The sequence below is a fragment of the Alosa sapidissima genome, chromosome 4 (genome assembly GCF_018492685.1).
Source record: "Alosa sapidissima isolate fAloSap1 chromosome 4, fAloSap1.pri, whole genome shotgun sequence".
NCBI lineage: Eukaryota > Metazoa > Chordata > Actinopteri > Clupeiformes > Clupeidae > Alosa > Alosa sapidissima.
Genome location: NC_055960.1, coordinates 38917334 through 38934102, shown reverse-complemented (window position 1 = coordinate 38934102; position 16769 = coordinate 38917334). Strand labels below are relative to the sequence as shown.

The window sequence follows — 16769 nt, the reverse complement described above, 5'->3', positions numbered from 1 at the left end:
GCTCACGGCTGCACAGTTCCCTTGACTACAGGGTGATTGATTGCTTGATTTCACAGCTCACACACGGGCAAGAAGAAAGATGTGATCTGCAACCAATCAGGACTAAGCTCAGCAGAGACAGATGTGATCTGCAACCAATCACGACTGAGCTGAGCAGAGACAGATGTGATCTCCAACCAATCACGACTGAGCTCAGCAGAGACAGATGTGATCTGCAACCAATCAGAACTGAGCTCAGCGTACTCATCATTCACATGTTTCATACGGTGTATCGATATCAGCGAATGTATCAGCTGGTATTGAGACATCAAATAGGCTAATTTATATTCTTAATTCCTACAGTGAATAAAAGATACTAAGATATATTGGTGATGACTATTGGCTGAAAAAGGTGACACATTTGCAAAGTAAACACCTGTCGGGGAGTCTGGGGGCATCACCCCCAAAAGAACATTTTGGGGTTTTGACGTGAATAAAGCGTTTTGGTGAGAGCTCTGAGAAGAACATCAAGGGGAACCCAATGAAAACGTTAAAATGCTTTTTTCAATTGAGCTTTTTACAAGAGAGTTTTGTACATGAAATGTAACTAATTTCATCAGATTTCTTGCCATATCTGATGTTTAAGTCAAGTAACTTTATATAGCCATTAAAGGTTAAAACGGCTTGCCATGGATGCACACACTCTACTCTGCCAGGTCATGGAGCAACAGCAAGTAGCCTAATCGATTGGGGATCAATAAAGTATCTATCGATTGGGGATCAATAAAGTATCTATCTATCTATCTATCTATCTATCTATCTATCTATCTAGCCTAATCGAACGGCCCTCTGCTTTCAAGTTCATCCAGTGTGTTTCCAAATGCTCAGTAAGTAGTAGAGGCTACAGTTTGGGGGACCAGGTGAGCGTCACGTAGTTCCACACACGGCCAGTACGGGAGGAAAAGTGCAGGTGCGCTTAAGAGTCACATGTGGACGCGCCGGTGCTGCGTAGCGGTGAGAACCGGCTACTTTGAGCACTGGTGCCCACTCCTCACACGGTGCCCACTGGTGCCCACTCCACACACAGTGCCCACTGGTGCCCACTCCTCACACTGGTGACACATGATTGACGTGCAAGCCAACGTTAGAAAACTGATTAGTGCAAACAAAAGGTTAAAAGTCCTCTGTTTATTTTCTTCTGTTTACGAGCAATCATGCCACACTCGGCAAGATACTGCCCATATAAACCGCCCCTGTCCTCATTAGTGTGTCCTCATTAGTGTGTCCTCATTAGAGTACATGAGGTGTGTCCTCATTAGTGTGTCCTTATTAGAGTACATGAGGTGTGTCCTCATTAGTGTGTCCTTATTAGAGTACATGAGGTGTGTCCTCATTAGTGTGTCCTCATTAGTGTGTCCTTATTAGTGTGTCCTTATTAGAGTACATGAGGTGTGTCCTCATTAGTGTGTCCTTATTAGAGTACATGAGGTGTGTCCTCATTAGTGTGTCCTTATTAGTGTGTCCTTATTAGTGTGTCCTTATTAGAGTACATGAGGTGTGTCCTCATTAGTGTGTCCTCATTAGAGTACATGAGGTGTGTCCTCATTAGTGTGTCCTCATTAGTGTGTCCTCATTAGTGTGTCCTTATTAGAGTACATGAGGTGTGTTCTCATTAGTGTGTCCTCATTAGAGTACATGAGGTGTGTCCTCATTAGTGTGTCCTCATTAGAGTACATGAGGTGTGTCCTCATTAGTGTGTCCTCATTAGAGTACATGAGGTGTGTCCTCATTAGTGTGTCCTTATTAGAGTACATGAGGTGTGTAGTTATTAGAGTAAAATGAGGTGTGTACTTATTAGTGTAAAATGAGGTGTGTCCTTATTAGAGTAAAATGAGGTGTGTCCTTATTAGAGTACATGAGGTGTGTCCTCATTAGTGTGTCCTTATTAGAGTACATGAGGTGTGTAGTTATTAGAGTAAAATGAGGTGTGTCCTTATTAGTGTAAAATGAGGTGTGTCCTTATTTGTGTAATATGAGGTGTGTCCTTATTAGAGTAAAATGAGGTGTGTCCTTATTAGAGTATATGAGGTGTGTCCTTATTAGAGTAATATGAGGTGTGTCCTTATTAGTGTGTCCTTATTAGAGTACATGAGGTGTGTCCTCATTAGTGTGTCCTTATTAGAGTACATGAGGTGTGTCCTCATTAGTGTGTCCTTATTAGAGTACATGAGGTGTGTCCTCATTAGTGTGTCCTTATTAGAGTACATGAGGTGTGTCCTTATTAGTGTGTCCTTATTAGTGTAAAATGAGGTGTGTCCTTATTAGAGTAAAATGAGGTGTGTCCTTATTAGAGTAAAATGAGGTGTGTCCTTATTCACTAGTTCGCCCTTCTATATGATTGCTTCAGCTAGACTAGAATGTATGGGAGAAGTGTGTGTTTGGCAAGGTAGCTGTCCGTGGTCCTGGAGTGCCTGGAGCGGACATCGCGATAGAGCGATGACCGCTTGCACCCCCCTGTGTAAGGAGGAGTAAGGAGTAACAGGGCAATTGGTGAAATGGAGGAGTAGGGGAAGGAGGGGGGATGATTTCGCGAACGTCGGAGCGTGTGACGTATGGAAAAGGAGGTCGGCTTAAATAGGCCTACCCTGCGGCGGCAGTGGGTGAGTTAATTGCTGTCAATCATCCCGAAGGCTCCACCCGAACTTTGTTTAGAAAACATCATTTCACTAGTTCGCCCTTCTATATGATGGCTTCAGCTAGACTAGAATGTATGGGAGAGAATTGTGTGTTTGGCAAGGTAGCTGTCCGTGGTCCTGGAGTGCCTGGAGCGGACATCGCGATAGAGCGATGACCGCTTGCACCCCAAAAGATCACAGAGAAAGGCCGCTACCAACTACATAAGTGCTTGCTGAGCGAGTCGTAAATCCGCTAGATTGGAGCGGATGTAAGACTGGTAGGCATCCGAGGACCAACGGCCCAGTATTTAAATTTGTTGCTCCGATAAGCCGTTGAGCGCAGCTGTTGTGGCAGCTCCTATCCTGAAGGAGTGTGCGGAGTAGCGATCCGCGGGAAAACCAGATTTGACTAGAATGTTTTTTTTTTTTAAGAGTGTCTGGAATCTGTGGCGAGTGATGGGTAGCCCTTCGTCTGACACGAAGAGCGGGCTAGTAGACGAAGCTTGAGCTGACCGATATGAGATGTAGTGAGATAGGTATTGGAAGGCTGAAGATCTGAGGCAGAGTTAAATGGATATGGAGTGTCCTTTTCGGGACTGATCGGTTTTACTCTGTTTGATGGTAAATCGAATGGTGTCTTGGTCTATCTGCTCTAGATCTGCGATGCACGGGTGGACATCGGGAATGAAGAGAGACGAAGGGCATGTAAACTCGCTACATCTCAGCAGCCCAAAAAGGCCAGTAGAAACATAACGGAGATGGTGAAATGAACCCTTTGCGAAGGGTAGCGAGGCAGGTGGCGAGAATGCTTGAGGTAATGGGAAGGCGGGAGTCTTGGGGGACTGGCTGTTGCCTACGGATACCTTTGATTAACAAGCCTATCCTGGTGTCAGAGAAGGAAGGGCATTCGGAGCCGTGGAGGAGTTTGTAGACGAAATGAATGCCAGCTAGGTAGACTCTAATGGAAGAGACTTTGATCCCGAGTGAAGTGTGGGCGTAGGTGATAAATGATGATATGGTGACTGCATCGAAACTGGGTAGTGAGTGCTTTGCATGGAACTGTTTGAAGCACAACCAGTAGGACTGCATGGTCCTGGGTGCGAGGGCTTGGAGGGCTAGGTCGGCCGTGATGGGCTGAAGATAGCTGAGGGGGTGGTTTATAGGAAGATGGTCTCCGAAAAGCTGGGGAGTTGATGGTCGGGGTTGACTAGTGGACACTCGGCCGCGCCGTGACTGGGGCTATTGCAGAGGGGACAAGATGGCTTAAGTCCTAGAAAAACGCGGTTATGGAGCTCCATATGGAGCGCGCCCCAGTAGGGGTTTTGGTTCCAGAGGCCGACTCTGGCAGCGCATTTAGCTGAAAACAGCCGGTGATACGTGTAGAAATGAGCTCCCCCGGATACGGCTAGACCGGCGATGATGGCCAGGTAGTCGTTCAGCTCTTTGCGTCGGCTGGGGAACGCGAAACAGATGACTTCCGTGTAGTTGGTAAAAGCTACGGTGAACTCGGGAAATGACAGGGTTTTTGATGCTGGGCCGGAATTTTTTAGAGAAAAAACCAGTTCGCCGCAAACTAGATCCCGGTTATGAGAGGGAATAGGAAGGGAGGGAAGAATGGTAGAAAGGTCTACGTCTGCACCTGACAAGATGAGGTTCCTGGTGGACGCTGTGACGGGTGGTGGTTCGAATGCTGCAGCGTGAGGAGGCGGTGGCAGGGCCTGTGCTGTGGCTAAAGAATAGTTTTGCTGCCGGAACGGGACGTCGTGGTCCGAAGCACTCGCTGAGTGCTGATGATGACCCGCTGCTGCGGGCTGGTCTAGCGCGGAGCCGGGGAAGAGATGGGAAGGGAGAAAAGGGGGGAGGGAGGGAGCGGTCGCTGACGCGACCGGAAGGGGAGCAAACTGGGACAGGGTCGCGGGAAGTGGGACGGGGAAGGAGAGAGGGTTAGGGGGGAGTAGCGAAGCTGTCGCTATCGGCGCCGGCTGAGACCAGGTACTCGCTAACTCATAAGAGAGAAGGGGAGCTAGTGAGGTGACTCTTCGAGCTGACGCTTCGTGAGTTGGGGCGTGCTGAACAGACGTGGCTCCCGGAATGGAAAGGGGAGGGGGGAGAGGGGGGAGGGAGGGAGCAGTCGTCGGAACGACTGGAGGTGGGGCAGGCCTGGACCGAGTCCTGGCTAGGGGAGGTGGATGGGGGAGGGAAAGAAGGGGTGGGGGGGGAGTAGCGACGCTGTCGCTACCGGGGCCGTCTGGAGAAGTGGGGTTGGACCCGGAAATACGGCGGAGATGCGGCGGGAATGGACCTGAGCCGCTGACGTGGCAGTGGCTGTGACTGAAGCAGTGGAATGATACGCTCTGAAGCGTGTGGTGCCGGAAGGTTCTGTCGGCGTGCCCGGTTCGCGAGGTGGCTGGTGGTGTGTGCTTCGTCCGGCTGAATGGCCGGCGGAAGGAACCGCGTCGGGATGCCAGAAGGAGCAGCTTGCTTCCTGGTCTGGGGAGGAAAACAAAGTGAGGGAGCGGGAGGGCGAAAAGACCGGGCTATCCGACTGCGTTAGAAGGCGGAGGAGATGGAACTTCCTATCCGACCTACGGAACGCAATGCCGCGGGAATGGAGAGTGCTGCGGATGCGAGCCACTGTCCAGTGGGTAGGGTCAACGCCTTGCTGGCGCTGGGTCCTGGTGCTGCCGCGAGTTGAGGCTGCTGAACGGGAAATGCTGCCCCGCACGGGGGCAGGAGAGGAGCACCTTCTGCGACCCTGTGTCCTGGATTCCCTATGCTGGCGGCGAGGGGAACGAATAAGATTATTTTCGCCCGGCGGAGGGCCCTGGGTGTCGGGTGTTGGCGGGACGAAGTTGTCCTCCAGATCGCTGGAAGAGGCGTGGATTTCCAGTTCCATGAGAGCTGTCTTGTCTATGCGAACAATACGCAGACTGAATGATTTCGCGAACGTCGGAGCGTGTGACGTATGGAAAAGGAGGTCGGCTTAAATAGGCCTACCCTGCGGCGGCAGTGGGTGAGTTAATTGCTGTCAATCATCCCGAAGGCTCCACCCGAACTTTGTTTAGAAAACATAATTTAGTGTAAAATGAGGTGTGTCCTTATTAGAGTAAAATGAGGTGTGTCCTTATTAGTGTGTCCTTATTAGAGTAAAATGAGGTGTGTCCTTATTAGTGTAAAATGAGGTGTGTCCTTATTAGAGTAAAATGAGGTGTGTCCTTATTAGAGTAAAATGAGGTGTGTCCTTATTAGAGTAAAATGAGGTGTGTCCTTATTAGTGTAATATGAGGTGTGTCCTTATTTGTGTAATATGAGGTGTGTCCTTATTAGAGTAAAATGAGGTGTGTCCTTATTAGTGTAAAATGAGGTGTGTCCTTATTAGTGTAAAATGATGTGTCCTGAGGTGTGTCCTCATTACCCTGTGAGTGACCTGAAGACTGTCCTTGTGGACTTTGAAGGCTCTGGAAGAGTTAAGGAGCTAAAAGTAGGTTATCATTAGTGTGTCCACGACTGCAGCGTGACGCGTGTTTACAGTCGGATTGCCTGAGGTGGGTTCTCTCATTAGCAAAGCCCTCCTGAGAGGAGCGGAGTGGAGCAGAGCAGAGGCCTCCTGACACCCCACTTCTCCACACAGTGTCTCTCGTCTGGCCATGAGTCAGAGTTTGTGATCGCGGGCTGTTTGTGCTCAGGCGGCGGAGGTCGTGGCAGTGGACCGAATTAAACACACTTGTGCACACACACTCCTGAGCAAACTTCTTCACACACTGCTACACACGGCACACACATAAACACATAAGGGTGTTTAAATGACATATATGGATAAATAAAAGGGAATTAAAATACAGATAAAAAGGAAAATATATAAAAAGCATAACAAGAAGTAAGACAGATATTAAATAAATAAAGATGAATTAAAATGACAATAAAATAAAATGTGAAGATTAATGTTAAAAAATAATAGAAACGGAACTTGACAACTAGGGGCAGCCTTACTGTATATTGAGCTAAAAGAGAGAGAAAAGAGATCTGATTTAAAATAGTGGAGTCAGACTTAATGTGTGGGGGAAGACTATTCCATAATGGAGCAGGACTTATTGTGGACTTACAGGACAAGCTATTAGTGGGGCAGGACTTATTGTGTTCCATAGTGGGGCTATGCTATTTTCCTGAGAGAAAAGCGTATAAATTCACATAACGTGTAGTGCTATATAAATTAATGTAATGTGTTTCAGTGCTGTATAAATTAATGTAACATGTTGCGCTATATAAATTAATTTATTACACGGTTCTTCACAAGGCAAGTAGAACGCTCCATTGACTTAAATGGGATTTCCTAAAGTTCTAGCGGTCATTATTTCCGAGGAAAGGACCTGAAAAAAAAATGACCGCTGTCAATGGCATCGGAGTTTGTGCCTCTAATTCGGGTATTTCATATCACTACGCAAGGACTGGAACTTCATTCAAAAGTGAAAGCAGACGGTTGATCAGCTGTGTTCTAAAGAATGTTTGATTCAAGTTCAGCGTGTGTTGTTGCAAACTATTTGTTTCTCAGCAAATGCCACGATGAACGGTAACAAATAGGCTAGGCTATGTAGGCTAAAGTCATATTGTGGGGAGTTTACGTAACGTAAACGTGTTGCGCTGTTGCGCTATATAAATAAATGTAACGTGTTGCGCTGTTGCGCTATATAAATGAATGTAACGCGTTGCGCTATATAAATTAACGTAATGTGTTGCGCTACATAAAGGAATGTAACGTGTTGCGCTATATAAATTAATGTAACATGCTGCGCTATATAAATGAATGTAACGTGTTGCACTATATCAATGTAACGCGTTGCGCTATATAAATTAATGTAAAGTGTTGCGCTATGTAAATGTAACGTGTTGCACTATATAAATGTAACATATTGCACTCTATAAATGTAACATGTTGCACTATATAAATTAATGTAACGTTTTGTTGTTTCCTGGCAGTGGTTGCTATTTTGCTGAGAGTACACTTTTGTGTTTCTGTTGCATGTTTGGTGCATTTCTCGAATCATCATTAATATTTCCCCAACAGTAATTATAATTAATCATCATTAATATTTGCACAACAGTAAGTGCATGAATCATCATTAATATTAGTAAGTGCATGTGTTGGAACAATGTGTGCAAACTATGCAGTAGATCACCCGCAAAAGCACGTAAGTTGCTCAAAATTCGTAGCTTATGTTTCAAAAGCATATATTCATGCCAATCAATATGTCAGTGCCATCAGAAAGGAAATTCCTGTGCCGCTCTTACAATAAGAACAAGATAGGCATAGCTGAGTTGTCAACAGCTCACACTGTAAGCATTTTCTCATGGCAATATACCAGGCTTTTATTTTTAAAACACTAAGAAGGCTCGACACAACATGAAACTTTGATCGAAGTATCATCAGTGTCTCTACACATGAACTCGAGCATTGAGAACATTGTTTGTGTACACAGAGTTTACTAAAAAAGAAAGTTCATGTGTAGAGACACTGATTATCCTTCGATCAAAGTTTCATGTTGTGTCGAGCCTTCTTAGTGTAAAAACAGTGATTTTGACGCGATCATGTATCAAAATAATAGTGCCCCTACGATTCCCATTCAAAAGGCCATTTGACCAGAAAACAACAACGTGGACAACAGGACGAGCTTGTGGCGCTTCGGACGTAATTATGCTTTTATACGAAAGTTTGACTCGGGTACATTCACAAAAACACCCTAGGATGCATTTTGGCGAAAGTTACGCTTTAAGGTCCAAATAAAAGCATTAAAATGTGTATGTGTGTGAGAGTGGTGTGTGTGTGAGCATGGTATGTGTGTGTGTGTGTGTCCATAATACTGTATGTGTGTGTTCATGGTATGTGTGTGTGTGTGTGAGCATGGTATGTGTGTGTGTGTGTGTATGTGTGTGAGAGTGGTGTGTGTGTGAGCATGGTATGTGTGTGTGTATGTGTGTGAGAGTGGTGTGTGTGTGAGCATGGTATGTGTGTGTGTATTTCCAGACCTCTGTCAAGTTATTTCAATCTGCTGTTTTTCATTTGGTTTCATCCTGGTGTCAGATCTGCAACCTATACCATGCATGCACACACACACACACACTAATAAACAACCCCTAAGATTACCATGGCAACAGACCTAATAGCCCCAGCTTGTTAAGACTAGCCATTGCAGCAGCAACGCGATTGTCTGTCGAATCATTAAGGCAGAAACAGCAGCACTCCCTCCTCTATTCTCTCTCTCCCCCTCTCTCCTCTCCCTCCTCCTTTATTCTCTCTCCTCCTCTCCCTCCTCCTCCTCTCCCCCTCTCCTCCCTCTCTCCTGCTGTGTTGGAAGTGGAGATGAATGCCTTGATACCCTCAGAGTTACTGTCAGCATTGATCACTTCGTCACAAGTGCAGGGAGAACACTGTGTAAAGCTGAGCACTCAGATCCACTCACACATACACACACACTCAACCACAACCAATCATAACCTCATCTGTGCATCTGTTGAGCTGGCCCTGATTGGTCCATACCCTCATCTGTGCATCTGTGGAGCTGGCCCTGACTGACCCATACCTTCATGTGTGCATCTGTTGAGCTGGCCCTGATTGACCCATACCTTCATGTGTGCATCTGTTGAGCTGGCCCTGATTGACCCATACCTTCATGTGTGCATCTGTTGAGCTGGCCCTGATTGGTCCATACCTTCATGTGTGCATCTGTTGAGCTGGCCCTGACTGACCCATACCTTCATGTGTGCATCTGTTGAGCTGGCCCTGATTGGTCCATACCTTCATGTGTGCATCTGTTGAGCTGGCCCTGACTGACCCATACCTTCATGTGTGCATCTGTTGAGCTGGCCCTGACTGACCCATACCTTCATGTGTGCATCTGTTGAGCTGGCCCTGATTGGTCCATACCTTCATGTGTGCATCTGTTGAGCTGGCCCTGATTGGTCCATACCCTCATGTGGTCATAAACCCCCAGGCTGCACTTTAGTCTCTATCTCTCCATATGCATCTTTGCTTTCTTCCTTTACATTTTCACTATCAACGCCCCCTCTCTTCCCTCTCTCTTCCTCTTCCTCTCTTCCCTCTCTCTTCCTCTTCCTCTCGTACCTCTCTCTTCCTCTCTTCCCTCTCTCTTCCTCTTCCTCTCTCTTCCTCTTCCTCTCTTCCTCTCGTACCTCTCTCTTCCTCTCGTACCTCTCTCTTCCTCTCGTACCTCTCTCTTCCTCTTCCTCTCGTACCTCTCTCTTCCTCTTCCTCTCGTACCTCTCTCTTCCTCTCGTACCTCTCTCTTCCTCTTCCTCTCGTACCTCTCTCTTCATCTTCCTCTCGTACCTCTCTCTTCATCTTCCTCTCGTACCTGTCTCTTCATCTCTTCCTCTCGTACCTGTCTCTTCCTCTTCCTCTCGTACCTGTCTCTTCATCTCTTCCTCTCGTACCTGTCTCTTCCTCTTCCTCTCGTACCTGTCTCTTCATCTCTTCCTCTCGTACCTCTCTCTCTCTCTTCCTCTCGTACCTGTCTCTTCATCTCTTCCTCTCGTACCTGTCTCTTCATCTCTTCCTCTCGTACCTGTCTCTTCATCTCTTCCTCTCGTACCTCTCTCTCTCTCTTCCTCTCGTACCTGTCTCTTCATCTCTTCCTCTCGTACCTGTCTCTTCATCTCTTCCTCTCGTACCTCTCTCTCTCTCTTCCTCTCTCTCTCTCTTCCTCTCGTACCTGTCTCTTCATCTCTTCCTCTCGTACCTGTCTCTTCATCTCTTCCTCTCGTACCTCTCTCTCTCTCTTCCTCTCGTACCTGTCTCTTCATCTCTTCCTCTCGTACCTCTCTCTCTCTCTTCCTCTCGTACCTGTCTCTTCATCTCTTCCTCTCGTACCTGTCTCTTCATCTCTTCCTCTCGTACCTCTCTCTCTCTCTTCCTCTCGTACCTCTCTCTCTCTCTTCCTCTCCACATTTCCTTCACATTTGTTTTCTCATGCCCTTCTCACCCCCCCACCCTTACTCTCACCCCTCTTCACCTCTTTTGTCCATCTCTCCATCTCTCCCTCCGTCTCTGCCCCAGTTGAAAGGGTGCTGCTCGGTAGGTGTGCTAGGGGTCCTGTGTGTGTGTGCATGGCATGTGTGTGTGTGCTAGGGGTCCTGTGTGTGTGTGCATGGCATGTGTGTGTGTGCTAGGGGTCCTGTGTGTGTGTGCATGGCATGTGTGTGTGTGCTAGGGGTCCTGGTGTGCTTGCCGGAGGTTGAAAGGCTGCTGCTCTGTGGGTGAGTTTGTGGACGCAGCGTGTGAAGTGGAGGTTGCACCACCTGGTTGACCTTTGCTGTTGGCAGGGCAGGTGGCCGAGGGACCCCAGGGGGCGGCAGTGCGCTCCCATTCATCTGGGATTACTGCCTATGGCGCCCTAGCCACACCTCTTCCTGTCCCAGCAGGAAGTGAGCCTCCCTCTGGCCACCACTCCTGGTCTGATGGTGATCTGCCCTGTGTGATTACCGGAGCCCCCCCCCCCCCCCCACACACACACACACATGCACACGCACGCATGCACGCACACACATCTGATGGTGATCTGCCCTGTGTGTCTACCAGAGCCACACACACACTCACACACATATGTCTGACGGTGATCTGCCTTCTGTGTCTGAGTCACAACACACACACACACACACACACTGTTTAATGGAAATGTGAACTTTTCATGAGTCTGTCTGTTGTTGCCCTTTATGCCTTAAATTCTCTCCTGTCTGGATCCCGGAGTCTACAGACACAGAGGCTGATTAGATGATTACATGCATAACACCCAAATGTGGCATCATGTAAATGAAACATAAACACAATCACATGTAGCATAGAGGGCAATAGTGTAAACACAATCACATGTAGCATAGAGGGCAATAGTGTAAACACAATCACATGTAGCATAGAGGGCAATAGTGTAAACACAATCACATGTAGCATAGAGGGCAATTGTGTAAACACAATCACATGTAGCATAGAGGGCAATAGTGTAAACACAATCACATGTAGCATAGAGGGCAATAGTGTAAACACAATCACATGTAGCATAGAGGGCAATAGTGTAAACACAAGAGAACACGAGAGAACACGAGAGTGCACGAGAGAACACGAGAGAACACGAGAGTGCACGAGAGAACACGAGAGTGCACAGTGCTGGATAGTAATGCAGAACTCATCAATCTGATCTGTGCTGTGTGTGTGTGTGTGTGTGTGTGTGTGTGTGTGTGTGTGTGTGTGGTGTGTGTGTATGTGTGTGTGTGTGTGTGTGTGTGTGTGTGTGTGTGTGTGTGTGTGTGTGTGTGTGGGTGTGTGTGCGTGTGTGTGTGTGTGTGTGTGTGTGTGTGTGTGTGAAATGTGAGAGTACACAGCAGTGGGTAGTAATGCAGTTCTCATCAACCTGACCTCTGTGTGTGTGTGTGTGTGTGATTTCCTTGTCTGATTCATCTGGCCACTGGCAAAAGGAGAGAGAACAGGAGAAATGATTAAACTAGAAGAGACACAGAGAGGAGAGGTTTTAACCAGGTCGCAGTGTCCTCACAACTCACAATACACATACACGCACACACACAGAGAGGAGAGGTTTTAACCAGGTCGCAGAGTCCTCACAACTCACAATACACATACACACACACACACACAGAGGTGAGGTTTTAACCAGGTCGCTGAGTACTCACAACTCACAATACACATACACGCACACACACACACACACACAGAGAAGAGGTTTTAACCAGATCGCACACACACACATACACACACACACAGGAGGAGAGGTTTTAACCAGGTTGCAGAATCCTCACAACTCACAATGGACATACACACACACACACAGAGAGACTCTATGTGGAACAGATATACAAATGCCAAATGTAATATTCTCAGAGCTTTGGCAGAGTAACAGTGCATGTGCTGAAATAAGATATGAATTAGTGCTGACTGTGTGTGTGTGTGTGAATGGAATCAGCTGATTCATGAGCATGAATACTTGCAGGATATTCTCAACATCTTGTGTTTATATTTTTATACAGTGACTGTGTGTGGGTATATATATATATATGGGCAAGATAGATACACACACACACAGAGATATAAACAAGCGCCCGCACACACACACACACAGCCCCTGGCAGGGGGGTTAACCTTTCTGTGGCAGTCCTGATTCACTCTGATGTCATGGTAACAGGCAGTGGCATTTGGTGACCCTGTGGTTGGGTGCGGGTTGCCGCGGGCACCGGCGCATGCTTGGCATCCCGGCTGACGGAGACGCAGAGTGACACTTAGATTCTGTGCCACTCCACCCCCTCCTCAGCGCGCATCCATCTCTATTTAGACATGGCAGCAGGCGCCCACATGACCTGCAGCGTGGGCATCACCCTGGCACTGCCATGCCATCTCCCCGGCACTCACTCCCGTCAGATCCACACGCCTCTCCGTCACTCTGATCCAGCATGGCACATCTGCACCCTCAACGCTAACGCAACACTAACACAACATCCCCAACACTAACGCAACACTAACACAACATCCTCAACACAATAGCATGGCACATCTGCACCCTCAACGCTAACGCAACACTAATACAACATGCTCAACGCTAACGCAACACTAACACCCTCAACATTAACGCAACACTAACACAACATCCTCAACACAAACGCAACACTAACACAACATCATCAATGCAAATGCAACACTAACACAACATCCTCAATGCAACACTAACACAACATCCTTAACGCAAACGCAACACTAACACAACATGCTCAATGGCAATACAATAGTCTGGTACATGAACGCTAACATCCTCAAAGCTAATTTTGCAACACCAACACAACATCCTTAACGCTAACTTCACACCAACACAACATCCTCAATACCAGTGTAACATCACATTGCGCTAATGCAACATCCTCAATGCTAACATGACACTATCACAACATCAATCACCAGTATAATATTGACACAACATTCTCAGCACCAATACAACTCTAAAACAATGTTCTCAACACTATACAATACTAATACAACATTTAAATGATGTAATACAACATTTAAAAGATGTATTGTTTTAGTCTTTAGGTACTTTCATACTTTCAAGGGGAAAGGGACATTTGTAAGTGATGCAAAGAAGTTGAAGTGGGTCGTGGATATCAGTCGCATTAGTGCAATCGAGATGAACTGAAATATGTGTTTGATATTAGCCTATTCCCATACGCCCCCTTAATTAGATCACTGAATTCCTAAGCTAACTCTATTATTTAGCTCACTTTAGACTGAATGCATTCCATGTGCCCCCTTGCTTAGCTAACTCTATACTGAATGCATTCCATATGCCCCCTTGCTTAGCTAACTCTATACTGTATGCATTCCATATGCCCCCTTGCTTAGCTAACTCTATACTGAATGCATTCCATATGTCCCCTAGCTTAGCTAACTAACTCTATACTGAATGCATTCCATATGCTCCTTGCTTAGCTAGCTCTATACTGAATGCATTCCATGTGCCCCCTTGCTTAGCTAACTCTATACTGAATGCATTCCATGTGCCCCCTTGCTTAGCTAACTCTATACTGTATGCATTCCATATGCCCCCTAGCTTAGCTAACTAACTCTATACTGAATGCATTCCATATGCCCCCTTGCTTAGCTAACGGAACATATTGTCATCATTGTGTCCCTAATAGAGCTCAGGTTGAAACATTCCCCTTTAACACCAAATGTTCATCCTATATATGAGCATAACTTGGAGATGAAAGGTCTGTAGTATTTTCTCGCATATGCACCAAAACAATGAAGTGTGAGAAAATGATGTGTATTAGAGGCTTAGATGTGTTTCTGGATGAAAAATCTGACCAGACCCATTACAAAATACAACACACGGACACACACACAGGTATGAGAGAGACAGAGAGAGAGAGACAGAGAGACATAGAGAGACAGAGAGAGAAAGAGAGAGACACTCCCTTCCACACAGGTGAGTGATACAGAACTCCTTTCCATGCAGATGACCAGAGCACTACAAACACACTTGACCAGAGCACTGCCAACACACTTGACCAGAGCACTGCAAACACACTTGACCAGAGCACTACAAACACACTTGACCAGATCACTGCAAACACACTTGACCAGAGCACTACGAACTAACTTGACCAGAGCACTGCAAATAAAATTGACCAGAGATCCGTTCAGTCCAGCTGGACTTACAGCACACACACCAGAGTGTGTGAAAAACAACTCAACAAGTTGTAGTAACACACTCGAGGAACACACACTCAACAAGTAACACACTCGAGGAACACACACTCAACAAGCAACACACTCATGGAACACACACTCGAAGAACACACACTCAAGTTGTAGTAACACAGTTGAGGAACACACACTCAACAAGCAACACACTCCAGGAACACACACTCAAGTTGTAGTAACACACTCCAGGAACACACACTCAAGTTGTAGTAACACACTCGAGGAACACACACTCAAGTTGTAGTAACACAGTTGAGGAACACACACTCAACAAGCAACACACTCCAGGAACACACACTCAAGATGTAGTAACACACTCCAGGAACACACACTCAAGTTGTAGTAACACACTCGAGGAACACACACTCAAGTTGTAGTAACACACTCAAGACTCACACCAGTGGCACGTCACACCCAGTGATTCGCCTGGAGTGTATTTCTCACTCACACACACACACATACACCCAATGGCAGTGCCGACATACATCACACACACATCTGGCAGTGTTAGATTGTATCTCTCTCTCACACACTCACCCCTTGTGGCAGTACCTCTCTCTCACACCCACACACACACACACACACACACAGAGCCAGCGCTCGTGTGCTTACATGTACCTGCGTGGCCGAGGAACACACACACACACACACACACACACAGCGGTGGTGTGCTTACCTGCGTGGCCGCTGGTTGGCCTGTGTGTGGTGAGCAGCAGTAGGAACTCCTCGCACGTGTGTGTGTCCAGCAGTGGACTGTCATCCAGGCAGAGCTCCACGATCAGAGTGACCGCGCGCTCACAGAACTCGTCCGGCTCCGAGCGTGTGTGTGTGTGTGTGCCACCCTCGCCTTGCTCCGCGGTCGTCATCCTGCCACTCCGCTCCAAGACCACGCTACCTCACACTCGCCCGCATCCAGGACAGCCACCAGGGTGTGTGTGTGTGTGTGTGAGATCTATGACTGCAGAATCACAGCACATCAAAAATACATGCAACTAGTCTGCCCCTCCTCCTAGTTTTGTCTCTCTCTCACTGCTCTTTCATGTGAGAGTGAGTGTGTGTGTGTGTGAGAGAGAGTGAGAGTGAGTGTGTGTGTCTGTGTCTGTGTGTGTGAGAGAGAGAGTGTGTGTGTCTGTGTGTGAGAGAGAGAGTGTGTGTGTGTCTGTGTGTGTGAGAGTGTGTGTGTGAGTGAGTGTGTGTGTGCGTGGGAGGAGGCTTAATGAAGCAGTGGGACCCCTAAGGTGTTGTGGAGGCAGAAGTGGCATGCGCAGCGTGAAGCGACAGACACTGGTTGCACTCTACTCCTGAGCTGCACAGACACACACACACATCTACAGCTCCTGCACACACACACACTCATCTACAGCTCCTGCACACACACTCATCTACAGCTCCTGCACACACACACTCATCTACAGCTCCTGCACACACACACATCTACAGCTCCTGCACACACACACACACACACTCATCTACAGCTCCTGCACACACACACTCATCTACAGCTCCTGCGCACACACACACTCATCTACAGCTCCTGCACACACACATACACTCATCTACAGCTCCTGCACACACACACACATCTACAGCTCCTACACACACACACTCATCTACAGCTCCTGCACACACACACACACATCTACAGCTCCTGCACACACACACACTCATCTACAGCTCCTGCACACACACACTCATCTACAGCTCCTGCACACACACACATCTACAGCTCCTGCACACACACACACACATCTACAGCTCCTGCACACACACACTCATCTACAGCTCCTGCACACACACACACTCATCTACAGCTCCTGCACACACACACACTCATCTACAGCTCC

At 47.3% G+C, this 16769-nt stretch overlaps 1 protein-coding gene across 1 annotated transcript in view; it reads right to left on the bottom strand.

Moving 5' to 3' along the window:
- Positions 1-15996, bottom strand: part of syt6b (synaptotagmin VIb) — an 81816-nt gene extending 65820 nt beyond the window's left edge. The window contains 1 exon segment of the mRNA XM_042088583.1: positions 15602-15996. Coding sequence (XP_041944517.1) covers positions 15602-15791 — 190 coding nt within the window. The 5' untranslated portion in view covers positions 15792-15996.
- Between the last annotated feature and the right edge of the window lie 773 nt (positions 15997-16769).